Source organism: Panicum virgatum, chromosome 4K, assembly GCF_016808335.1.
Source record: "Panicum virgatum strain AP13 chromosome 4K, P.virgatum_v5, whole genome shotgun sequence".
NCBI lineage: Eukaryota > Viridiplantae > Streptophyta > Magnoliopsida > Poales > Poaceae > Panicum > Panicum virgatum.
The window spans coordinates 22711978-22738344 of NC_053139.1; the positions used below are offsets into that span (position 1 = coordinate 22711978).

Sequence of the window (26367 nt, forward strand, 5' to 3'; positions counted from 1 at the left end):
GAGAAATAGGCCAGCATTTGTTGAAATCGAGGTGGCCGGCAAAAGTTTTCCAAGAAAGCAAATATTCTTTCCCAAAAAGTCGAAAATAAACCCGTTTTCCACCTCCCGAAGAGTGCAAAGAAATTGGATGGTGAGGAGTCGAGAACCATACTCCTCAACAGGAACGAAGTTATCCCATCCAATTTCATGCCAAATGTTAGAGAAGTCTTCGTACATACCTGTTTTGATGAGGAGATCCAGATCGAAGGCTCGGGTGTGGACGAAGCTTCTGTTCTTGAGGATGGCATAGCCTTGTCGTTCATGATACTCTCGCAAGTCGAGGTATGGTGCATCTTCTGTATCAATCTCTATGACCTCGGCTTGTGGCTCGGCTTGCATCTCTTCATATTGTTCTTCCTCTTCGCAGTCCATCGTGCTTCGTGTAGGCATAGGTTCAGGTGTGTACGAGCTTGAGCCACCCCGAGAACGGGATGAACTTCCACCCGTCATCTTCTTGAATGCGCCGGAGACCTTCCGCCCTATGCCTTTCATGATGGAAAAAATAAGTGCAACTCGAAACGGGTTACGTTAGTGAAACCGAAATGAATGTTCTTACCCACTAGTTGCTCCTTCTTTCTTGCAGCAGAAAAATGAGAGAGAGAGGTCTCTTTAAATCAAATTTTGAGCAAAAATCCAATGAAAACCCGAGATCAAAGTTTGAGAGAGTTTGAGAGAGAGGGAGTGAATGAGAGTTGAGTGTGAGGGATCAACACCCACCCCTCGGCCTCTATTTAAAGGGAGAATGCCCGGGCACAACGGCTAGGAGCTGAACACAAAGAGTACTAGCCGTTGGAAAAGGTTGGCAGGGAGCCATTGCCAGGTGGGGTCGGCCGACCCTAGGGTTCGGCCGGCCCCCCTGTGGGCCCACTGGCTAACAGCCAGGGCCCAGGGGCTCTCTAACTGCCATAAGTTTTGAAATTTTGGGTGCCCGTCCAAACTTTGCTTCGAAAGGTGTTCAAATTTATTTTTCAAAGGATTTTCATGCTCGGAAATATTTTTTTGGATTTTTGTGAAAGAAAGAAATAGTGCTAGAAAAGTTTCTAGCATGCAAGGGTGTTTTGAAAATTCAAACATGCAGAGGGAAAAATCGAAAAAGTTGAGAAAAGTAATATGATGGAGAGTGAAAATGAGATACGTACCGATTTACCTTCGGCAAGGGCTCGTTGTTTAGAGTCTGACGAGCGGGACCTTTCTCCTACTGTGATTACCACTGCTCGGGTCATCCTGGAGAATTGGACGAGGACGAGCTTGCAACCTTACGCCACACCTTCTTTACACGTCTTCTTTTTGATCATGTGGTCGTAGGTTTTTGATTGGGAGATGTTGCTTCGGCCTTTTCTTGTGTGCTTGGCCCGGATTTGATGTTGACCATTGAGCATTGTTCCTTCTTGGGCCGAAATGGGAATTTTTCTTCTTTCCCGTTGATGTTGAAGTGGATTTCTCCAGATCCCACATCGATGTGTGCTCCAGCAGTGCTCAGGAATGGCCGCCCAAGGATGAGCGGTGTCTCTTTTTTCTATTTCCATGTTGAGCACTACGAAGTCAACTGGGATGAAGTAGTCTCGAACTCTGACTGGAACGTCTTCAGCGATTCCCTCTGGATAGCGGACCGAAGAGTCTGCTAGCTGGAGGTGCATTGGTGTCGGCGTCAGATGCGTGAAGTTGAGTCTGTCGAAGACGACCTTGGGCATTACGCTGACGCTAGCCCCAAGGTCACACAAGGCATTGCCGAAGTGTTGAGTGCCAATCGAGCAATTGATCGTTGAGCATCCCGGGTCTCCTTTCTTCCTTGGAGGTTGGTTGAGTATAGCAGCGCTACATTCTTCTGTGAGCTTAACAACCTCAGTTGTGGGCAGCGGTCGCTTGTTATTGATGATGTCCTTGATGTAGCGGGCGTAAGTTGGTACATGCATTACGTCCAGTAATGGTACGTTGACATGTATCTTCTGGATCATCTCAACAAAACGAGCGAACTGCTCGTCCATGGTGATCTTCTGTTTCCGGGAGGCAAACGGGAGGAAGCTTGTATCAAAAGTTTTCTGTGGATTTTCTTCCTTGGGTTCTTCAAGGTCATTTTGTTCTGCAGCTTCCTCCTCTGCTTGTGGTCTTGCTGCTTTCTCTACATGGTTAGGATGCGGTGGATCACGAGTGGACTTTCCACCCCTCGTGGTCACCGCATTTATCTTTTCTGAAAATGGGATAGCAGCAGCTATTTGCACAAGTTGATTTTCTGTCTTTTTGTTGAAACTTAGTTGATTTTTATAAGCAGAAGAAAGAGTTTCAACTTTAGCATGTATACTTTTCAAAATTTTATCGTTGGCAGCAAGCTTTTTGTTTAAAGATTTATTGATTTTAGCTTAGCCAAAGACTAAGTCTCTCAAGGAGGGTTGGTTTGAATTGAAATTCGAATTGAAATTTGAGTTGAAATTGTTACCTCCTCCTTGGAATGGTGGGTGTGTCTGACCCCACCCCTGGTCTCCTTGTGGACGGAACCCGGTGTTGTTGTTGTTGATGTAGGCTGCATCTTCACGGGTCTCGGGGCAGTCATTCCCCGAGTGTCCACCGTCACCACAAACCTCGTACGTAAAGTACGAGTTCATGGCATGGACGGGAACAGGCATCTGTAGCCGGTTCCCTTCATCAAATTTCTTCAGTAGGAGGTCCAGCTTAGCGGTGAGCATATCCGTCTCCTTGACGGTATGCATTCCGCCCTTGGTTCTGGGCTGGGAATGCTCCTTGTTCTAGCCCTGGTTGGAGACCATCTTCTTGATTAGGGCCGTAGCCTTGGCAATTGTGAGGTCGAGATAGGCTCCTCCAGCAGCAGCATCAAGATGGGCTCTGGATGTAGTCGTTAGCCCGTTGTAGAAGCTTTGGAGCATGAGCCACTCGTCCATCCCATGATGAGGACAGGCAAGTATGTACTCTTGCAACCTTTCCCAAGCTTCTGGGATGGATTCCATCCCCGTCTGCTGGAAACTTGAAATTCTTCCACGCAGGGCATTGGTTTTGCCCAACGGGAAGAACTTAGCGAGGAACGCCGTGGAACACTTGTCCCACGTGCTAACGGCTTCCTTGTTCTGATAAAACCACTGTTTCGCCTTCCCCAGGAGGGAGAAAGGAAACAGGCGGAGCCTGATGGCGTCAGCCGTAATGCCCCGTATGGTTACGGTCTTGCATAACTCCAGAAAATTCTAGAGATGGGCGTTGGTGTCCTCATTCGGCTTGCCACAAAATGGGCTAGCCTACACCATATTTATGAGGCTGGACTTCAGCTCAAAGTTCACGTCCCCAACAACGATGTTGGGTCCAGTTGCCACATTGGCAGCTGTGGGGACGGAGAAGTCGCGAAGAGTCTTCTCAGCCATGAGTTCAGTTGATGGTGCTTGAGAAGCTGGTTCGCTTGTCGACTGCGAGATCGGAGGAGGAACGATGCGAGGTCGGACCCTTCTCACAAGCGTCTCGGGATTTTCAACAAAATTTGTTGGCAAGGAGAAACTAGACATACACTACCCTGTTTTTATCCAATCAGGAGAAAACAAAAAGATAAACACATTAGCATGTATAAGCAGTAGCTACCTCTTACTTATATTGCCATGTTTATGTACTTTAGTAAATAACTTTACACATAGTGCCATCCCCGGCAACGGCGCCAGAAATGCTTGTTGGCATTTCTTAGCGTCATCACTAGGAGTGGTTAGTTCCTGGCAACGGCGCCTCGAAAATGTCGTGTGGTATGTCTTAACGTTTACAAAAGGATCCGCAAGCGCACGGATATACCGTTGTAGCATTTCACCCAGAAGTATTCAAGGTATTGTTATTTATATTTTCCCAAGGGATGGCTAGATTGTGTAAATTGTATTTACTTAGTTGCATAACCATGACACGTATGAGCAAGATGAAGACCACTGACTATACAGGGGTAAGTGATAGATAAAGGATAATCAGGGGTAATATGACACACATAGAACAGCCAACTCTCATGAATAAATAATAAACAAGCAATCTTAAGGTTAGTGGGAGCATAGATAAAGATTCCTAGTATTATTTTTTTCTCGCCTCAGGTGGCGAGCTCCTTAGGGTAGCGGCGTATTATTTTTTTCTTTGATATTTGGATGCAAAAGCTTTTTACAAAATACCTTTTGCCAAACTTTTTTTTGGTTTGTATGATTTTTTTTTTCAATTTTTATTATTTTTTAAAAATTTTCTTCCAATCTTTTCTCATTAAAATTTTCCCTTTTTCACTCCAATATCTTTTTTCTTAAAAATGTTCTCTGGAAATTTTTATTAGAAATAATAAAAATACTAAAAGATAAAAGACGGTCTGCAGATCGACATGTGCATACCGTCGCCCGAACATTAGGCTATCCGCACCGGGGGACGGTACCCGGTACTGCAGGACGCTTTTAACGTAAATGTTGCTGCAGCGGCATACTGGAAGACATCCGCAACCGAAGCGGATGATCCTCGTTCCTCTATTTCAAGCGCACATTGCGTTCTTCCTCTATAGTGCCACGGAGGACGGACCCAACCACCGGCGCCCATCCGGATCGAGACGGAGTCCGCTGCTAGCCTAGAGCAGAGGACCTTCGAGTCCGTTCGCCGCCACCCCAGTGCGCGGCCGTCGTCCAACGCCCTCGCACCTAGCCGCCGCCAGAGGGCAGATCTTGCCGAGGACCAGCCCCAGCCTCCCCCGGCGTCGCTTTCGTCGTCGGCCGCACGCTGCCGCTCGCTGCTGCCCGCTGTCGCGCGCCGCCATGGGAGAGGAAGGGAGGATGGACGAGGAGGGGTCGGCGAATCCGACAGCCGCGGGCCAGCTGCCTCGCCTCGCCTCCACCAGCCACGCGCGGCCACCGGAGAGTCTGACCGCGCGCGGGCCTCCACCTCGCGTGCGTGCCCTCCCGCCGCGGCCGGCCTCGCGCCATCTCGCCGCACGGCGGCGCCGCGTGCCCGCCCTCCCACCGCGGCCAGCCTCGCGAGCGCCAGAATGGCCCCTCGGCCGCCGGCATCGCGCGTCGGGGCTCGGCTCCGCCCCGGCGGCCAGCGGCACCCGCTCCTCCGCCGCCGGCCGGCCTAGGCGTACCGCGCGCCGCTGAGGATGCTGGAACAAGGGAGGGGGAGGCGGGTGGGAGAGAGAGGAGGCTGGGAGTGAGGAGAGAGAGTGGGGAGGGAGGGAGAAAAAAGAGAAAAGAATTCATTTCGTGTGGGCTCCGTGGATGGTAGTTGGTGTAGAAGTTGAATATAGAGGATGAATGGATTTAGTAAAACTGAATATAGAGAAAAGAATTTTGATGATCAGACAAATATATTTTTTTAGAGAATGATTTTTAGAGTACACGTGGCCTCGACGACGCCCGCACCGCCTTTCACCGCGCTCTCCGTTTCTTCCATCTCCACTCCTGTTCGACACGAGTACACTCCTGCTCCGCCCCGGCGGCCAGCGGCACCCGGAAGGCCAGAACCGACCCCAACCCACCCCATCCCACCCACGGCCGCGTGCGCGGCCCTGGCGGCACCCGCGGCGACGACCGGCGCCGGCGCGGTGAGCGAGGGGATGCGGCGTCTCACGCAGCTCTCGCTTGTCTCGAAGGTCTGCTCGGAGCTCGAGGCCCACCTGGGCGTCGCCGACCGCGTCCTCGCCGAGTTCGTCGTCGACCTCGGCCGTGCCTCCGCCTCCGCCGTCGACTTCGAGGCCACGCTCAGGGATCACGGCGCCGAGCTCCCGGGCTACCTCGTCCGCTCCCTCCACGCCGTCATCACCGCCATCCCCGACCACGCCCCCGCCGCCCAAAATCCCACCACCTCTCGTGTCGCCGGTACGGGGAGACGCGAGGACGACAAGGAGGCGAATAGTGATGAGGAGCCGGAGCTGTACCAGGTGCGCCGCGGGAGGGTCACCCGCGTGGCGGACGCCGGGTGCTTCGTCCGCATCGACGGCGCGCGCGGCCGCGAGGGGCTTGTGCACGTCTCCCAGATGCCCGGGCGCCGCGTATCTGCCACGCGCGGCCAGGAGGTGTTCGTCAAGGTCGTCTCGGTGGACGGCACCAAGCTTAGGTTGTCGATGCGAGACGTCGATCAGGATACGGGGAGGGATCTCCTCCCGTTCCGTCGGCGTGACGATGCGCCGAGGACCCATCCACCGGCCGATCGCGACACAGCCGCTGGGAAGAGGAAGGGGATTTCGGGGATTTTCGTTCCTGATGAGGATGAGGTGGGCCCTGCGCCACGCAGGCCAACTAGGCGGATGAGCTCGCCAGAGAGGTGGGAGATGAAGCAGCTGATTGCGTCGGGAGTGTTGGATGCCAAGGACTACCCGGGGTCTGACGAGGGTGACGATAGGATGCTTTACCAGGAGGAAGCTGAGGAGGAGCTGGAGATTGAGCTCAATGAGGATGAGCCCGCGTTCTTGAAGGGAAAGGGGCGGTCCACTGCTGACTTGTCTCCAGTGAGGATTTCCAAGAATCCTGAGGGGTCGATGAGCCGTGCTGCAGCACTGCAGTCTGCACTTGTTAAGGAGAGGCGTGATATCCGCACCCAGGAGCAAAGAGGAATGGTTGATGCAATACTTAAGGACCTTAATCGGTCGTGGGAGGACCCCATGTCAGGTGGGCGGTATCTGATGCAGGAGCTGATAGGCACTGGACTAGCAGCACAGAGTGTGCCAGAATGGAAGGTGTCATATGGGAAAGCTGGAACATATGGGCAGAGGTCGAGGCTTTCGGTTCAAGAGCAAAGAGAGAGCCTTCCGATATTCAGGCTCAAGAAGGAGCTGATTAATGCTGTTCATGACAACCAAGTTTTGGTGGTTATCGGTGAGACTGGCTCTGGGAAAACAACTCAGGTTACACAATACCTTGCTGAGGCAGGGTATACTACAATGGGTAAAATTGCATGTACTCAGCCTCGCAGGGTTGCTGCAGAGTCAATTGCAAAGCGTGTAGCTGAGGAGTTTGGCTGTCGATTAGGAGAAGAAGTAGGTTATTCAATTCGCTTTGACGACCGCACTGGACCTGGAACTGTTATCAAGTATATGACAGACGGTATGCTCCTACGAGAGATTTTGGTGGATGGAGATTTGTCATCTTATTCAGTGGTTATGCTTGATGAGGCACATGAGAGAACTATCTACACAGATATTCTCTTCAGCTTGCTAAAGCAGCTAGTTAGACGGAGAAGTGATTTCAAGTTAATAGTCACTTCAGCCACTCTTGATGCTGAGAAGTTCTCTGGCTATTTTTTTGATTGCAAAATTTTCACAATTCCTGGAAGAACTTTTCCGGTAGAGATACTGCATACGAAACAGCCAGAGAGTGACTACATGGATGCTGCACTGATCACGGTATTACAGATTCATCTGACTGAACCTGAAGGAGATATTCTCTTGTTCCTGACTGGCCAAGAAGAGATTGAACATGCTTGCGAGCGTCCCCATGAGAGGATGAAGACATTTGGTGAGGACGTACCAGAGCTGATAATTTGTCCTGTGTACAGTGCTCTTCCTACTGAAGTTCAGTCAAAGATCTTCGAGCCTGCTCCTCCTGGTAAGAGGAAGGTGGTCGTGGCCACCAACATTGCGGAAGCATCAATTACCATAGATGGGATTTATTATGTTGTTGACCCAGGCTTTGCAAAGCTTAATATCTATAACCCAAAACTAGGGCTGGATTCACTGGTTATCACTCCAATCTCTTAGGCGTCTGCTAAGCAGAGAGCAGGGCGTGCTGGACGTACAGGCCCAGGCAAGTGTTACCGTCTATACACTGAGAGTGCCTATCGCAAGGAAATGGCCCCCACAACAACTCCAGAGATCCAGAGGGCCAACTTGGGGTGGACTGTTCTTAATATGAAGGCAATGGGAATTAATGACCTGTTGACATTTAACTTCATGGACCCACCAGCATCTCAAGCACTTGTGTCAGCTATGGAACAATTGTACAGTCTTGGTGCCTTAGATGAAGAGGGCCTTCTTACCAGGCTAGGGAGAAAGATGGCTGAATTTCCACAAGAGCCACCTCTTTCAAAGATGCTCCTTGCTAGTGTAGACCTTGGATGCAGCGATGAAATACTGACGATCATTGCAATGATTCAAACTGGAAACATATTCTATCGGCCAAGACAAGCTCAAGCAGATCCGAAGAGATCAAACTTTTTCCAGCCAGAAGGTGATCATCTCACCCTTCTCACTGTGTATGAGGCATGGAAGGCAAAAGGATTTTCAGGACCATGGTGCTTTGAGAATTTTGTCCAGATAAACTCATTAAGAAGGGCACAGGATGTGCGGAAACAACTTCTTGAGATCATGGATAAGTATAAGCTTGATGTTGCCTCAGCTGGGAACAATCACACCAAGATAGGGAAAGCCCTTGCCGCTGGATTCTTCTTCCATGCTGCAAGGAAGGATCCCAGTGGAGGATACCGGACCCTTGCTGATCATCAGCATGTGTATATCCACCCAAGCAGTGCCCTCTTTCATCAGCAGCCTCGGTGGGTAATCTACCATGAAATCGTCATGACGACAAAGGAGTACATGAGGGAAGTCACAGCCGTTGACCCAAGATGGCTAGTAGAGTTGGCACCAAGGTTCTACAGATCGGTGGACCCGACAAGGATCACTAAGCGGAAGCGCCAAGAGAGGATCGAACCCCTGTATGATAGACACAGTGAACCGAACTCGTGGCGTTTAAGCAAGCGCCGTTGGTAATTTTGTTTTCGTTCTTATAGCTCTGGCATGTAATGTTACTGTAATTGTAGATATTAAATGTCAGTCTGCAAGGGGTTCGGTTCGACCCTGTTCTGAAGTCGATCCGCTCCCGATTTTATCCCATGCGCCGAAGCGGTGCAGCCCTAAACAGAAGAGGGGCGTTAGGGTCATGATCCGATTAACCCCAATCGACCCTGGGGTCGCCGCCCTTCTTCCCTCGCGGGTGCGCCGCCCCGCCCCGCCAGCCCTCGGCCGCCTCCCCCTCCTTCCTCGCGGCAGCGCCGGCCGTCGGCCTCCTTCTCTAGCTCTTCCGGACCTCAGCTCGACGCGGCGGCCCCTGCTGATTGCTGAGCAATTTCTGCGGCGCGTCCGTGTGCACACCCGCCCCATCCGTCCTTGCTTATCTGTAAATGTGCTAGCTAGCTTCCTGTGACACCCTAGGTGTCTGCACAGTAGAATTGTATTGATTTTATGCATCATGTGTTTATGTTGCTTGAAAAAGGATTTTATTGTAAAAATAAAAGGTTATTTGTGTAAATATGATTTTATGCAAGGTCCTTTCTATAGTTTAATTTGAGTACGGGGAGCAAATATTGCTTTTGTTGAGGGTTTATTTATAAAATTCAGTGTAATCATTGCTTGGCAGAAAATTTTGCTTTTTAGTTTGAAATTAAACTGAATTTGCATTGGAAAAGACAAAAGTCCATTAAATTCAAAATTCTTCCTATGTTTTCAAAATAACTCTTTAATCTTTGGTCAAATCAATTTTTGCACAACATCAAAGTTGTAGATCTTGAAAAGTTGAACAACTTTCATGTTGGGCACTTTTTCATTTGAGCCCTAGTTTAGAAGTTATTTTAGTTTTATAGTGGGACCCTTGAACTTTTTGGATTTTGCATAGAGGTCCAAACTCTATCTTCTACCTCCCTGCTCCTCTGCTTCAGCGCCGCCGGCGCTGAGCGCTGCCGCCCGCTGCCGTGGAGGGCTCCGGCCACCTCCTGCTTGCCGTGGTCTCCCACACGTCGCGCCCAGACTCCACGCCGCCCTGCTCGACGCCGCCGTGAACCCGCCACTGCAGCCCTCCTCCGCCCACGCAGACCCCACTATCAGCTCCGCCACGACCTCGCGCAGCTCGCAGACCCCTCCTCCTCGCCCAATCCCCACCGGAGCAACCTCGCCGTCGATTTCGTGCACCAACCGCCACTGCTCGCCGTCGACGACCCCTTTCCAGCTGCCTCCTCCGCGACCCAACCCCACCAACAGGTAGCGCTTGGCGCCCTGAACCTCCCCAGCCCCTTCACCCTCGCCGCCGGCGATGAACCTCGCCGGATTCGGCCGGTCAACGCCCATCCCCTGCTCTGACTCCGTCTAGGGGCATATCTGCTAGAATTCGAATTCTTTTAGGGGCCTGTCTGCAAGTTTTCAATCCTTTCTCATTTGTTTCTAGGCTGAAATTTGAAAATACCTAGAAATTCTTAAAAAAATCAGAAAAATACAAAACCAAATGTTTTAGAATCCTTGTTACAAGAACTACAAGTTTTGTTACATGCACATCTTCATTTTTGGTCTGTATTTTAATCCGAGAAATAGTATAGAAATAGTAGGCTTTATTTATTCTAGGAGTTCTGGCCAGTAACTGTCTATGATTTTTGGCTTGATTGTGTCTTACAGTGTTACTAGTGTCTGGTAAACATTTGATGCCTATTTGACATCATTAGCTTGGTCAAAGTTTCAAGATTCCTTGATCTACTAGTTATGCTAATATATTTGTACTGGTAGAAATAATCAAGTTCTGTGTGTGAAACTTTTTCTATGATCACATGTTACTAAAACTTTGTTGTTGCCCAAGTTTGAGAAATTTTTGATCTGTTTAACTATTTCTTTGATTTAATGCTTATTAAGAAGACTTTAATTGCGATAAATAGTTTCCCGATTTAGAAAATTTTGAGAGTTTTTGTGTAACTCTACTTTTGTCATATATCCATGTCTGTAAGATTTAGGATCCAGAAACACTATATAACTTCCTGTATTAATTAGTTTTACCATATATGGTTTATTTTTGTCTAATTTTTTAATTCAGTTTTTTGATTAGATAAATTCTGAAAAATTTATGAGTTGTTCATAATAATATTAAGTCTGTTCTGAAAAATTTTGAGCTTCATAAGTGTTGTAGTTTGTTCTGTAGAATTTGATCTTGCTCTAGGTGTAGTCTGAATAACTGTTTTATTTTGATTAATTGGTGGCATGAAATGGAATGAATTTTATAGGGTAGATTTCTCTATATATTTACTGTTTAAAGTAATTTTACTGAAGTTAGATACTGTTTGCATACTGAGTTACTCATTTATTTGCAAATCATGTTTGACATGTTATATAAACTATTTGGAACTTTGTAAGTTTAATCAAATTGTCTTGCGATGTTAACCATGTTGTTTTGTGTAGTCATATATGTTAAATTACTACTCTATAAACGATTGCACATATGCTTAGTTATGTTTGTTATCTTTTAAATTGCAACTTTATTGTGAAGCGTGTGTTTGTAATACTGTTCTTGCATCACATATAGATACGACTGCTCTAGCGGACGGGACGTACGAGCTGATCCCGGAGTCCGAAGAAGGTGATCAAGAAACCTAGCTGAACGCTGCTGTACTGACTGAAGACCCGGACCAAAGTTCGAAAGAGCCCAAGGCTGTTTTAGCTAGCGACTACCGAGAAGGCAAGCCCCGGACATAACCCATATTTCAATTTATTACAATTTATCGTTATTACTTACTTGTGCATTTACAGTTCTTATGATTTGAATTGAAACCCTAGATGCATGATCCTAGGAACCTATGTACTGAACACTAGACCTGAGTTCGAATAATTGATAAGCTTATAGGACTGGTAAAAGTCGAGTGATTGCCTGTCACTCGCGAGCTCTATAGGAATTGCTTGTTTACTTTCTGCTATTAATATAAGGACGACGGACGGGGTCGTGGTCGATATCATGACTTTGGGTGAGACCCCGTCTGTGTTGATGAACTTGCTAAGGTCACGGTGTGTGGTAGTGGTGGTTAAGTTTTTGAACGTACTAACCACATACCGTAAATATGGTACGCGGTAAGCCTAGTAGCCGATTGGACCGGGGAGTGGATATACCTTCCACTCTCTCTTAGAGATAGATTTTTATTTATGTTTATGTTGCGCAACACCGCGGCTACAGGGACGAGGTTGGTATCCTGTAGTCGGGGAGAGTGACCCTATCCACAAGCCAGAAAGAAAGGTAAACGGTTGTTTGGGAACGACCCGACGGTGTTCCAAACGTGTGTGTTAGGTCTACCTGGCCAGGTTAACAAATTTCGATTCGAATCGTCCGCTTCTCGCGGTTTGGGACTGCTTGATCCCTTTGCCACACAAAGTAATAAGAGCAACATTACTATGATCAATCTTGATGTTTGACTAAAGTTCTACCATGGTTGGATAGGATTAGTTGCTTACATAGAATGGTTAATCAACTAGAATATGAAAAGCTAAAATGTGAAGTAAGGACCTACTCTTTATTGCTTTTCAGCAAAAGGAAAACCAGAGCCTCACAAAACCCTGCATAGTCTAGTTAGGTGGGCTAAGTATACCCGTTGACGGTTAAGTCTTGCTGAGTATTAGAATACTCAGCCTTGTTGTTGAAACCTTTTTCAGGTATGAGGTTTGAGGACCAGATCGCTAGTCTGTCTTGGCCCTGCTCTTTGCCTCCTGGCTGGTCCGTAGAATGGGATCCGTCTTCGGCTGGCAATAACCCTGACGAGTGATACCTTGCTTGGGCTAACTTGGTATGCTTTGGCGACGGGTTGTAGCCGTCGTGTTTTCTTTCCGATGCTTTAAACTCTGAACTTTAAACTTATGGCTTGTATAACGTTTAATGAGTTTGGATCTGTAATAATGCTTTAAACTGGTTTGTAATAACTATTATGCTTGTGTTGTAAAAATATGTGGTTGTAATATCTCTGGACTCGCCTTCGTGCGGGGTATGCTTGTTCGATCCGAGAACAGGTGGTTGTATCGAGACGTTACCCGACAGACCAAGAATTGTTCCGTTTGAAGTGCGTTTGAGACGGTGTTGCCTTTAGGGTGATGGCCAGCGCACTTGAGCCGGGATAATTCAGGTGGTTCTGCCACACTTTTCGGGTTTCAATTCGCGGCCTTCTTGATACGTTTGTGCTGCTGATTCGTGTGCTCTGACTCCGCCATGGAGTTATCCTCACCAGCCGCCATGGCGTTGGTGACTCCATCACCTCGCCGCGACGAGGAGAATCCTCAAAACTTGGATGGATCCCACCCCTCTCCCATCGCATGGTGATCCATGGTGAGATACCCTTTCCTTTAGATGCTAAATGTTTCTTTTGCTATAGCAATTTCTTGATGTTTGATTGACCTATTACTACGACCCACTATCACTATTTTGCTTTGCTCCTGATGTGTTGAGTAATGCCTTAATCCTGTTTTCCTTTAGCTTGCTCTGCAGATAGGATTGTGTATGTATTCTTTGTGTTTTCCTTTATAAGAAGCAGAGGAGGCATGATATATAAGACTCTTCAGTTCTGTTCGGCTCCTTTGACATCTTGCTACTGTCTTAGAAACAACTGAACAACTCTGAATAAATCTGAATAAATGTAGAGATGCCCAGCTAGAAACAGGTTCTCACAATTCATGCTCTAGCTCTGTGGCATCCGATTCTTCAGCATTGTTTTGGATAGACCTCCATTTTTATAATGCTATCTAATAAATAAAAAATAAATCTGGGAGTGATATGAAAACTGAATGTTACCAGGTTGCAATCTGCTGAGAGCCTTGACTGCAGATTTGAAGAAGCTTCATCCTTGTTCTGTACCAAAATATGCTACTCAGTTAACTCCATAGTTAGTTCAACATTATGCTACTCAGTTAATCAAAATATGCCATTACATTCAGTTATCTTTCCTCATTTTTTGTTCAATAAATCCTCTGACTAATTCTGTCTGCTACCTTTTATATATTTTGGAAGGTATATGATACTCCTATATGGATAGACTTATTCCTCAGACCCTTTATTCATTTGATGATGGCTTTGTCTCTGAATTTGTGCCCAAACATTGTCTAAACTGTATACTTTTCAACTCTCAATTATTAAAACCTTTAAGTTTTCAACGTTGAAAATAATGTTTGTAGTTCTAGTTGATGTGTCTACATGCTTCATGTATTAGATTGTTCGTTCGTCTCAAGAGCACGGGCCATTGCAAGTAATCTGATTTCGTTGTCCTTTTTTTTCATTTGTGCAGTTGCTTAGTAACCGCGGGGGGCAGGGGAGCTCAATGGAGTCATTGGGGTCGCGGACACCGATAAAATTTGCTAAAATCAATAAAAAATTACTATTTAGCACTGTTCCTCTACGTGACCGACCCCGGCATTTAGTACATCCGACCCTAGTGGTCTTTTCGTCTGGCTTCACCCCCGTTAGTAACCATGGCCGGCTTGAGAAGCGAGCTCCTGGAAAGGCTTTCCTTGAGGCCATCGCTTAAGTTGCCCAGACTCTACAGCAGGAATGCCATTCTAGACGTTTTGTTTTTAGTCTATCTTAATCTGCTTTGTGGAACTTGAATTCCAAGTGTCTGTGTGGCATTACAGTGCTTTATCTGAACTTACCTATTTTGTTAAGGGTGTGTTTAGTTGGTGAAAAAGTTTGAGTTTTGCTACTGTAGCACATTTCGTTGTTACTTGACAAATAATATCCAATCATAAACTAATTAGGCTTAAAAGATCCATGTCGTGCTAATCAGTTAGACTGTGTAATTAGTTATTTTTTAACTACATTTAATATTTTATGCATGTGTCCAAAGATTTGATGTGACAGATACTTTAGGAAATTTTTTGGGAACTAAACACAGCCTAAACATTGTTATGCATGGAGTTATCTGTCACTGGACAAACATGATGCAAAGCTCGTTTTATTTGTTGGCTGCTTTGTTGGCACATCAGAGGTCAGGACCAGCTAGCATGCAACATGATGCAGCGCTTACGTTGGAGTTATGACCCAGAAATTATTTAGCTGAACCTTTTAATTAATTAATTTACTAGCCGATGCATGTGGGTAGCACGATTGGGGTTGGCCCCTTGCTATCCGCGGGTCTGGCGGGGCAGCCATTTCAAGGGAGCGGTTCGACCCACGAACCTGCTCTGCCACAGGAGGATCGGCGGGTTACGGCCCCGTTTGGTTTCTTCGTGCTAACCACTAGCACAAATTTCTTTTTTATGCATGGAGTACTAAATGAAATTTATTTGTAATTTTTTTTAGAAATGGGTGTAACTTTTCGAGATGAATCTAATAACGGTAATTAATCCATAATTGGCTACAGTAATGCTACAGAAAACATTCTCTAATCGTGCGGTCAAAGATATTATTAGATTCGTCTCGCGAAGTAGCGCAGGGGTTGTGGAGGTGGTTTTATAATTAGACTTTATTTAATATATGTAATTAGCAGTGCCGGCCCTGGGGGTAGGGCAGCTTGTGTGCCGGCCCAGGGCCCATGGAAGGAAGGGGCTCAAACCCAAGTATATACATGTATTATGTATATAGCCCAACCTGTTGACACTCAAAATTGGCACGATGAAGGTTTTCTGGACAATCTGGGCAGGACCGGTCAGACCTCTCCCTTGAACCTGTCTAGACAAGTTTGTCAAATTGCAAATTAGACTGCAACATTGCGTAGGTCTCGTCGAGACGATCGAAATGCATATATAAAGCGTCTAATTCAGAGTCTGGATGAGGGAGTTATGCCTCCAGAAAGACCTGCACCCCGGTCAGACCGGTCCAGAGCGGTCAGACCGGTCCGAAATGCCCAGTCCGAGTTAGGAGTTGTATTTTGACACGGGATTTGATAGGGTTCCGACTCCTAACGGGTACAGACCTCCCCACCCTATATATGAAGGGCCACGGCCGATTGAGGGTAATCCCAATTGATTCACACATTTATCCTTTACTTTTTCCTCCAAACCTTAACTTTTCCAATCTCATCTGTTGTTCTTCACTCGTCTCCACTGCGTTCGATGGCGTTCTGAGTGGCTTGCTGACCTCAGAGCAACCCTAGATCCACGAGCTCCGACGGGGTCCCTCCCGAGCTCGAGGTTTTAAGTCTTCGTGGCGTTCTCTGTAGAACCGGTCTGACCGGTTGCCATAACCGGTCTGTGCGCAGAGAGCCCGTTGGTGAAGATCGTGTCGACGATCAACGCACGTTCTAGTGCATTCGAGTGTGTTGGCGCAAATTAGTGTCAACACACTTTTTGATGACTCCGCTGGGGACAGATTAATCTGGTTTTTAAACCGATCTAATCTAGTTCTCAAAGAAGATGGGCGTCATCACCGACCTTGACGAAGGCAACATCTCCACATCTATCGAGGAACTCAGTGAGGAGGAGCGCCAAGAGTACTTGGTTGTCAGGAAGCACTTCAAAGCACAATTCTTGAAGGGATTCAAGAAAAATCAGCAAGGCCAGGTCACGAGGGTTCAAGACTTTGTGATGCCCTCCTTCACGCTCAAGAATAAGCAAGTCGAGGTAATAAGCAATGTAAGCACTTCATTGTAACAGAACGGGCCAGATGGGCCGGGCCGAATCCCGGTACTGTACCTCGGCTACTGTAGCACCGAAAAAATATTGTAGCGACGGGAGTATAGTCCCAGACTGGAAGTTGAGAGAGGGACGAGCCAGCCCAGGGTAGTTGAATAACTTTGGTTGCAACCTTTTGCGCGAAACGAGGACGAAAGCGCAAGAGAGTTATTTAGCAGGTGTGATTTACTCAACGTGCAAAGTAGATCTTAGCCGTTACCCCGGGTCGGGTCATTACAGTGGTATCAGAGCCGACTCTCGCGGTTTCACACCACATACGGGCAGAAGTGCGCGGGCATGAGCACGGGCGCGTGGGGGCGCAGATGGCAAGGCATGTGGACGGGCGCGTGCGAGGCACGGACGTCGCACAGGGACCATTGGCACTGGACGCACGAACGTGGCACATGGGACCGTTGGCACTAGACGTATGGGACGTGGCCAAGAGAGGAGATCCTGGTGGTATTTAAGTTGGTTCGATGATTAGACGGGGGCGTCGAATCCTAAAGGGTGGGTGATTGTAACAGAACGGACCAGATGGGCCGGGCCGAATCCCGGGTTACTGTAGTGACGGGAGTATAGTCCCAGACTGGAAGTTGAGAGAGGGACGAGCCAGCTTAAATACCAGGCCCAGGGTAGTTGAATAACTCCGGTTGCAACCTTTTGCGCAAAGCGAGGACGAAAGAGCAAGAGAGTTATTTAGCAGGTGTGATTTACTCAACGTGCAGAGTAGATCTTAGCTGTTACCCCGGGTCGGGTCGTTACATTCATCTTCCGACTTGTTTAGCCAATTATCATCTATTATGGATAAGAAAATTATTGATATATATAAGCCCATGAATGATTTAAAAGATCAAATAGATATCATGAAAATAGGCAAATCCGTAGATGATAATTGTGCTTTCCAAACTGCTAATTCATCGGCTACGCCAGCATCTGTTCAAGAACCACTATATGGCATGCCGACGAACTATTTTGCAGGGCAAACATCACCATTGCAGCTAGTACAGCCGAATGCGGCTGGACCAGTCAGACCGGTCCAACAGACCGGTCAGACCGGTGCTATGGTGGTCAGTCCAGTAACATCTACACCGAACACGTCTACTCTTTGCTCGGCAATCCTTAGCCGAACCAATGAGATGACAAATTGTGTGCAGCCTTCTCCTTCACAAGAATCTGGTTCTCCACATGAACCGATTTTTATTAATGTACATGAAAATTCTGCGGGGCATGCACCGATAAGTTTGGTTCAGACGATGGTACAAGATAATTCTATAGAACATCATCTTACTTCTGTAGCACAAGCATCCACGAGTGGTAGATGCAAAGCCGATCCCGCTAGGTTAAAAGAGGATCCGACTAGTGCGATGAAAATTAAATTTGGTGTGGATATAGGTAATTCTACATTATACCAAAAGCCATATCCTCCTAAATTTGATTTAGTTTCTTTTCCTACTGGTTGGTGTGTTCCTGATTTTGTGAAATTTAGTGGTGATGATAATAAAGCACCTTGGGAGCACATTGACCAATATATCTTACAATTGGGAAAAGCTGATTTTCATGAGGCTTTACGCATTCGCTTATTTTCATTATCTTTGACTGGAACCGCTTTTTCTTGGTTTTCTTTATTGGCCCCAAATTCTATTCAATCTTGGAATCAGTTGGAACGTAAGTTTCATGATCGTTTTTATAATGGGCACAATGAAGCTAAACTGTCGGATTTGGCATCAGTTAGGCAAGGCTAAGATGAGCCTGCTTCGGATTACTTCCGAAGGTTTAAAGATATCAAAAACCGATGTTTAAATTTAACAGTTTCTGAAAAGGAATTGGCTGATTTGGCTTTTGATGGTTTGCATTCTTATTTGAAAAAAGAACTCGAAGGCTTTGAGTACCACACTGTTAATTATTTGCACATGAAAGTCTTGGGTTTAGAATTTAGACTCCAAAACACAAAAGATGCCCATAATACTCATCGGTCCATACATGTTGATTGTAAATCTGATTCGGACGATGAGAAAAAGGAATTTGCTCAATTCATATGGACATCAGAAGCTAAGCCATGTTCTTGTTCATCGCTTAAGCCGATTCCGAAGAATCGGCAAGAACAAGTTCGTTTCACATTTGATGTTTCTAAGTGTGATCGCATATTTAATGAATTGCTTAGAAGCAGAAACATCAAGTTGTCACATATCATACCGCCACTTGAGGAGCTAAAGCAGCATGCATATTGCAAGTGGCATACTACTTTTTCTCATGCAACTAATGATTGCAATATCTTTCGTCGAAAAATCCAATCGGCCGTTAATGAAGGACGATTGGCAATGCATGAGGTAAAAGATGACAAGGCGTCATTTCCTGTCCATACGATTGATTTGGATAAAGCCAAGGTACTCATTCGGCCGGAACAAGCCGAAGGAGCAAAAGGAAAAAATGTTATCATTGGTGAGCCAAGGTCGAAAAATGTCAATGACAAGGTTCGGACTAGGGAAGTAACGATGGAGAAGACTCCTGATGGAGAGGAGTCACTGAAGATCACTGTCAAAGCTTCAAGGCCCGGAGGGCAAGAGAGTTCCTCACAAGACACGAGTCGGCCTGCTGCCCAGGCACGACCGGTCAGACCGGTCGCCTCAACCGGTCAGACCGGTCAGGCAAAAAGCCGACCCAGAACTTTCAAGTCTAAGCACCTGGAAGAAGGTACTAGGAAGGTTAATGAGTCAAAGGTGCATGGGAGTTTTACAAAGCAGAAGCTCACCTTTGCTCTGTTACTGAACAAGTACACAAAGACCGTTCCAAAAGATCGGCCACTAGAAAAACAACCAAGTTCACCTCCGCGTCAAGGAAAGCGTTCTTCTCCTAGGGGAGAATCCAGCAAGCATAGGGGTGACACCACTACAGCGTTCCCTCCTCAGAAGATGTGTACTACCACGCCATGGGCGTCACCGGCATCGGGTTTTTCTTGTCCTACATGGGGGCATGAAGGAATTTGGATGTATTGTTATCCGATGCTATACCCACCATCTCACCACAGGGAGGAGGATCATAGAAGGCCTGTGTTCGGCAAGGTTGCACGACCAGTGCATGACCGATTGAGATCCAACCAATCAGGTCAGAGGCGGCAGCCTGCACCGGTCAGACCGGTCGCCACTGACCGGTCAGACCGGTCTCATCAGAGGCCGGGCAAAGCTCATTCTCCGAGACAGGTTTACCGTGTCAAGGAAAAGAAAGAAGAGGTACAACCCAATATTGATCCAGAGAATACTAAAGCCGATGATGTTCTACATATCGGCAATATCAAAGTGGTTGTCAATGATGCGGGTACAAGACCGATGGTTTTTGGTAAATCGGTCAATCCTTCTATCCAAAGGCCGATCATGGCTAATGATCGTGAGGCCAGCAGCAGTAGTTCAACATCAAAGTACTTTCAACGAAGATGGTGTCCTCCAGGATTGATTCGTACTCAAAGAAGGAAGCTGCAGCGTCTACGTGCTTAGGTGAAAAAGGAGCAGGAGTTCAAGAGGCTGAGGGACAGACAATTCAACCACTACAGACCAATGGTCCCGCAAGGCAAGGTGTGGAGGGTCAAAGCAGTTGACCAGCCAGCACGACCGGTTGAACCGCCTCAGGCGACCGGTCTGACCGGTTCAAGCAACCGGTCTGACCGCCTAGATTAACCGGTCAGACTGGTTGAGGTTGCATCAAAGCAGAAAGCCGAATTGGCAACGTCCGTTTCGGTTCCTTGCGATGGAGAAACACCGCTAGCATTCTTGGTACTAGGCAATGAGGAGCTAGTGGGTCATGAGGCTACATCAAAAGCACAGCAATATGGAGCTTGACGACATTTAAGTGCTCCGGGGGCAAAATATTGGCAACTGATGATTTACCTCATGAAGTTTCTGTACAACGGATCAGTTTGCAAGGGGTGCTCAAGACTTTGATAATGTTCTTGAAGTGTTGAGTCGGTTGAAATTGTAATATCAACAAATAAAAGCCGAATTAGAAGTTTTTCAATTCGAGCTAAAAAATTGGCAAACTATTTCAAATGAGGTATATCGATGCTCTTACTTCTATTCTTCGGTTAAAGAATGAAACCGAATTTACTTGGGGGGCAGAACAGTAAGAGGTATTTGGTTTATTTGTCTTCACCATCTGTGCTCATGGCGTCTAAGAGAGGGGTTCCTTTTAGGTTTTATGTGGCTGCTGAAGACAAGGTCATTGGGGCTGCGTTGACTCAAGAAACCGAAGACAAGGAGTATGTCATCACGTATATAAGCCGACAACTTATTGATGCGGGGACAAGATCTATGAGAGCCAAATCATAGCGGTTTTTATTGTTGAGCATCGGATCAATAACAAGCATGATTTAAAAATCGGCTATGTTACTTGCACACCATGGAAGTTGTATTTCGATGGATCGGTTTGTGATGATGGTTAAGGAATTGGTGCTGCTTTTATTTCTCTGAATGGTGCTATTTTTTAGTTCTCAAACCGATCAAAAGAGGATTGCACAAATAATCAAGTTGAGTATGAAGCGCTTTTATTTGGCTTGAAATTTCTACAATCTATGGGCGTGAAACATGTTGAAGCCTTTGGTGATTCACTTCTGACGGTGCAGCAAGTATTCAAGGTATGCTAATGATGCAATGGATATTAAAATGCGTATCTTGACAAGTGCCCCGATATTATTTCTTCCTTTCATGAATTTGTTATAAGATATATACCAAGGGAAGAGAATGGACAGGCTATTGCTCTGGCTAAGTAAGCATCTGGCTAAGCGATTGTGAAGAAATATTTTCATATTTGAAAGCCGATGCAAGCAAAAGTCGAGTTGCAGGTTCTGGACGAACCGGTTCGACCAGTCGATGCAACCGGTCTGACCGGTCATGTGACCAGTCTGACTGCCCATACTACTGGAAACACCAATTCGGCTATGAAAGGTGACTCATCACTAAAGCCGAAGATCAGGACTGGAGGGTTCATATAATATCCTATCTAAAGATCTTGGTCGTGGTGCAGAAAGAGATATTCGGCGGATAACACTTAAAAACATTTTACTCGACAATAAGCTCTATTGTTGAACAGCCGAAGATTTATTTTTTAAATTTTTGAGCTCGGATCAGGCCAGGGTTGTCGTGAGCAAAGTTCATGAAGACATTTGTGGTACACATCAATCGGCTCCCAAGGTGAAGTGGTTGTTTAAAAGAGCCGGTTTGTGTTAGTTTACCATGATGTCTGATTATTTCAAGCAGTATAAAGGGGTGTGAAGAATGTCAGCGGTTTGGTGATCTACTGTTGGTGCCCGCTGTGTTGATACATCCTATTATCAAATCATGGTCGTTCCGAGGTTGAGGATTGGATTTTATTGTTAAAATTAATCCTCTATCTTTAAAAAGACATTGCTTCGTGTTAGTTGCTATAGATTATTCTACTAAATGGACCGAAGCGATTTTTTTTAAAGAACATGATTCACAACTGAGATAATTTATACTCAGGCTTATTCTACTTGCACCAGATGACATGGCCATATACACTATCATCATTGAAAGCAAGACATGATTGGTGCGTAGGTGCTTCTCGTTGTTCAAGTGTATTTTTGGGCTTGGAGATATGTTTCTTGGTATGCAAGCTTTACCAAGAAACAGGGGGGCATATGTTGACACTCAAAATTGGCACGATGAAGGTTTTCTGAACAATCTGGGCAGGACCGGTCAGACCTCTCCCTTGAACCGGTCAGATCGGTCTAGACAAGTTTGTCAAATTGCAAAATTGGACTGCACCATTGCGTAGATCTCGTCGAGATGATCGAAATGCATATATAGAACGTCTGATTCGGAGTCCGGATGAGGGAGTTATGCCTCCCGGAAGACCGGCACCCCGGTCAGACCGGTCCAGAGCGGTCGGACCGGTCCAGAGACCGGTCAGACCACTCCGAAACGCCCAGTCCGAGATAGGAGTTGTATTTTGACACGGGATTTGATAGGGTTCCGACTCCTAACGGGTACAGACCTCCCCACCCTATATATATTAAGGGCCATGGCCGATTGAGGGTAATCCCAATCGATTCACACATTTATCCTTTACTTTTCCTCTAAACCCTAACTTTTCCAATCTCATCTGCTGTTCTTCGCTCGTCTCCACGGCGTTCGATGGCGTTCTGAGTGGCCTGCCGACCTCAGAGCAACCCTAAATCCACGAGCTCCGACGGGTCCCTCCCGAGCTCGAGGTTTTAAGTCTTCTCGGCGTTCTCTAGAACCGGTCTGACCGGTCGCCATAACCGGTCTGATTGGTCTGTGCGCAGGGAACCCGTTGGTGAAGATCGTGTCGACGATCAACGCGCGTTCTAGCACATTTGAGTGTGTTGTCACAAATTAATGTCAACACAACCCAAGAAGCAAAGAGGCCGGCAGGCCGCCAGTCGAACCATCATCGTGGGGAGAAGCCAAATCGTCGCCCGTCATGCCGCTCGCGTCGCATCGGCAATTTGGCATCGCGATCGCACCGGACTCAGCACCGGGGAGTCCGTCGGCGCTCGGCGGACGGCGGCTCGTCTGGTCTGGGGTCTCGGCGTCTCGCGCAGGTGCACTAGGCACTGGCCGCCGTCGACACTGGTTTGTGGTCTAGCAGAAGGAACTCCAGGCCCTCCTCTACTCCAGTCCTAGCTTCGTGCGGTCATGCCTCCATCCAGGAAGGATCAGGACTCCAGGTAAGCTCTGACTAGCATTAGCTTAAGTTTGTATTGTTATCAAAATATTCCAGTTTTCTATTTCTAAATTCTAATACTCATGTGGTCATATTTTCCTTCTAATTTAGGGGTTAAAATTTAAGAATGTTTCCTAAGAAACATTTATCAGGGGCTGAGAATTTAGGGGTTAATATACTATTGTTTTAGTCTACATTGTTCTCCGATAATTATCCAACATGTTAAATAAAAAGATATCAATAGATTTGTTTTCGCTTTGCAACAAATATATATTTAGGGCCCGTTGCGACGAGTTCGCCAGAGGGCCTCCAAAATCTTAGGGCCGGCACTAGTAATTAGCGGTCAAAGTAGCACTATTCATTTTCCTAGCACAAACCAAACAAGTCCTACATTTAGGGGCGCTCCAATCCGCACCACTTGCAGGTTGAGTCTATTGTCCTGAGCAACACTTGCATCAAGGGGTAGTTTAGTTAGTTAAAATTTTTGGTCCAAGGGTCACATAGAAGGTTTGACCATATGTCGGGAGGAATTTTTGGGCACTAATTAAAAAACTAATTTCAGAACTCACTTGGAAACCACAAGACGAATCTTTTGAGACCGCATCATTAGCAAATATGGGTTACTGTAGCACTTATGGCTAATCATGTACTAATTAGGCTCAAAAGATTCGTCTCGTCGTGTACATTCAAACTGTGTAATTAGTTTTATTTTTTAATTACATTTAATGCTCCATACATGTGTCCAAATGAGAGACAAAAATTTAATTTTTGGGTGAAATTTTTTGGGAATTAAACGCACCCCAAATTCCTGAAAAGACAATTGCAACAAGTATTGCTTTGCTCTCCATCTTCACCATCTGCACATGTTCAGGCTGGACAATAAATGCACGTGGGTGCGCATGCACACTATCAGTCATTAACATCGTCCAGCACTTTCCCGATGCATCTTCAGTCAAGCCAGTCATGGGTTCTAGGCATGGGCGAAATGGGCCTTGTTTGATTTTGCAGCCAGGAAGTGCAAAAAATTTTGACCGTTAATTAAAGGTATTAAATAAAATCAGTTTACAAAACTAACTTCACAACTCCTGCGATAGGAACCCTGAAGAATCTAATGAGATATTTAACCGCGCGATTAGAGGATGGTACTGTAGCATCACTGTAGCCAATCATCGATTAATTACCGTCATTAGATTCGTCACCAAAAGTTACACCCATTTCTGAAGAGGTTTTGCAAATAGACTTCATTTAGTACTTCATGCATGCGAGATTCTTTTCTCGGCTTGTGTGCGCTAGGAAAACAAACAAGGCCACGATCTCCCATCACGCCATGGCCCTGTTTGGATGCCCATTCTAGGATGCTAGGCCTTGTTTAGGTGCGTCCGTAAAGTTTTTCAAATGGAATTTTTACACATTTCAAATATTAAACACAGACTAATTACAAAATTAATTACAGAACTCGTTTGTAAACTACAAGACAAATCTAATGAATCTAATTAATGTATTATTAGAGCATGTGTACTGTAGCAATTACTATAGCAATTTAATGTCTAATTATATCCTAGTTAGGCTCATTAGATTCGTTTCGCAATTTAAAAGCAAACTATGTAATTCATTTTTTATTTTGTCTAGATTTAATACTCCATGCATGTAAGATTCTCTTTCGATGTAATAGATTTAAAATTTTGAATTTTGCATCTAAACAAGGGCCTAGAATGGTGTTGGTGCAAATCTCGGTCAACACACGAGAGCACTTGAACGTGCGAGTCGCAAACGGATCGAAGAGCGGCAAGGCCACACGGACCGGTTAGACCGGTTGAGCAAACCGGTCAGACCAGTTTCTAGGGTTTCGCTGGAATCGGTCGTCCCGAGGGATAAGTATCACACTTACGTGGTGAAAAGCAGCAAGGTTTACGAGCAAACCAGCAAAGGCCGTCGAAGCTCTCGCCTGGGAGGGACCCCGTCAGGGCGTAAACATCGCCGGATGTGCCCTAGGTCGACCAGCGAGCTTAGGACGCCATCAATGGCCGTGGAGATCACGATGGACAGCAAGAGAGATTGGAAAAGACTAGGGTTTAGAGGTAAAAAGTAGATGCATAATGTTTTGTTCGATTGGGTGTGTCTCAATCGGTCATAGCCCTTTATATTTATAGGGTGGGAAGGTCTGTACCCGTGGCAGATCAAAAATATGTTACAAACTGACCTAGAATCAAATTACAACTCTAATTCGGACTAATCTGCTAAAAACCAGTCAGACCGGTCACCAAATCTGGTCAGACCGGACTCCTCGTGCTGCACAGCAGCCAAAACCGGTCACACCGGTCCCCAAATCCGGTCAGACCGGTTTTGCCCAGATAGGCGAACTTCCTGACGCCATAACTCCTACACCCGGACTCCGAATTAGGCGATCCATATGTCCGTTTCGATTGTCTCGACGAGGGCTTCGTCTTGGTGCATTAAAACCCATGATTTTACCTCATCTTGATTCCTTTTTGTGCCCATCTTTGTCTCATTGTTGAAATCATATCCAGAATATCCCAAAACGATCTCCATATCCTGCACAATAGTCATATATACCAAACTTGCAAAATAATAAGAGTTAATATTGAATTGGCTATTTTAGCCTTTATCTTGCCTACTTCAGGTCATGCCAATTTTGAGTATCAACATATGCCCCCCTGTTTCTTGGTAAAGTTTGCGTACCAAGAAACATCTCTTTTGGCCAAAATCATAGAAGACCGATGACTAATACTAGTACATCATCTATGTTTTTTATTCTAAAACCAATAAAACTTCATCGGCCATGTTACTTGGTACTAACCAGGATAACAATATCATCTTTGTTGTTTTCATTTGCACATGATGAGTGAGATACAAGCCCAAGTACACACCACCTCGGCTATGAAAACTTGATGCAATGGCTAGAACCATCTTCACCACATATGCCTAAATTGACCAAATCATTATGAAAACAATCGGTCTTTGCAATGCTCCTCAACTTAGCATAAAGTAACCCAACATAACACCTTCGGCATCTTGATGGCATAACTCATCATCAAAATATAATTGAATGTAAAATGCCAAACTTTTATACAGCTAGAACTCTGTAGATAATCAATAAAAGATTTTCTCCAAACACTAACCTCGGCTGCATTATGATTTTGGGCCACCATAGCCGATTTAGTGTTATCCACAGGAAAAATTGGATAAACCGGTTCCACAAGCAGTCAGACCGGTCATGGAATCCGGTCAGACCGGTCTCAAAAACCGGTTGGACCAGTTTGTCCAGAGAGTGCACCTTGGTATCAACAAACATCGGC

General features: G+C 46.1%; 2 protein-coding genes and 1 non-coding gene across 3 annotated transcripts; all 3 read left to right on the forward strand.

Annotated features, from left to right (window-relative positions):
• The first annotated feature begins 2931 nt into the window (after positions 1 to 2931).
• Positions 2932 to 3038, forward strand: LOC120705373. Its single transcript, XR_005687954.1, has one exon. It is a non-coding gene; the product is annotated as a small nucleolar RNA R71 (small nucleolar RNA).
• A 2360-nt stretch (positions 3039 to 5398) lies between these two features.
• LOC120703479 (probable pre-mRNA-splicing factor ATP-dependent RNA helicase DEAH5) lies at positions 5399 to 8834 on the forward strand. Its single transcript, XM_039987581.1, has one exon. The coding sequence runs from the start codon at positions 5591 to 5593 to the stop codon at positions 7727 to 7729; it is 2139 nt and encodes a 712-aa protein (XP_039843515.1). The 5' UTR covers positions 5399 to 5590; the 3' UTR covers positions 7730 to 8834.
• On the forward strand, positions 7820 to 8737 carry LOC120702020 (probable pre-mRNA-splicing factor ATP-dependent RNA helicase DEAH5). The gene has a single exon (XM_039985798.1). The coding sequence runs from the start codon at positions 7820 to 7822 to the stop codon at positions 8735 to 8737; it is 918 nt and encodes a 305-aa protein (XP_039841732.1).
• Positions 8835 to 26367: the final 17533 nt, after the last annotated feature.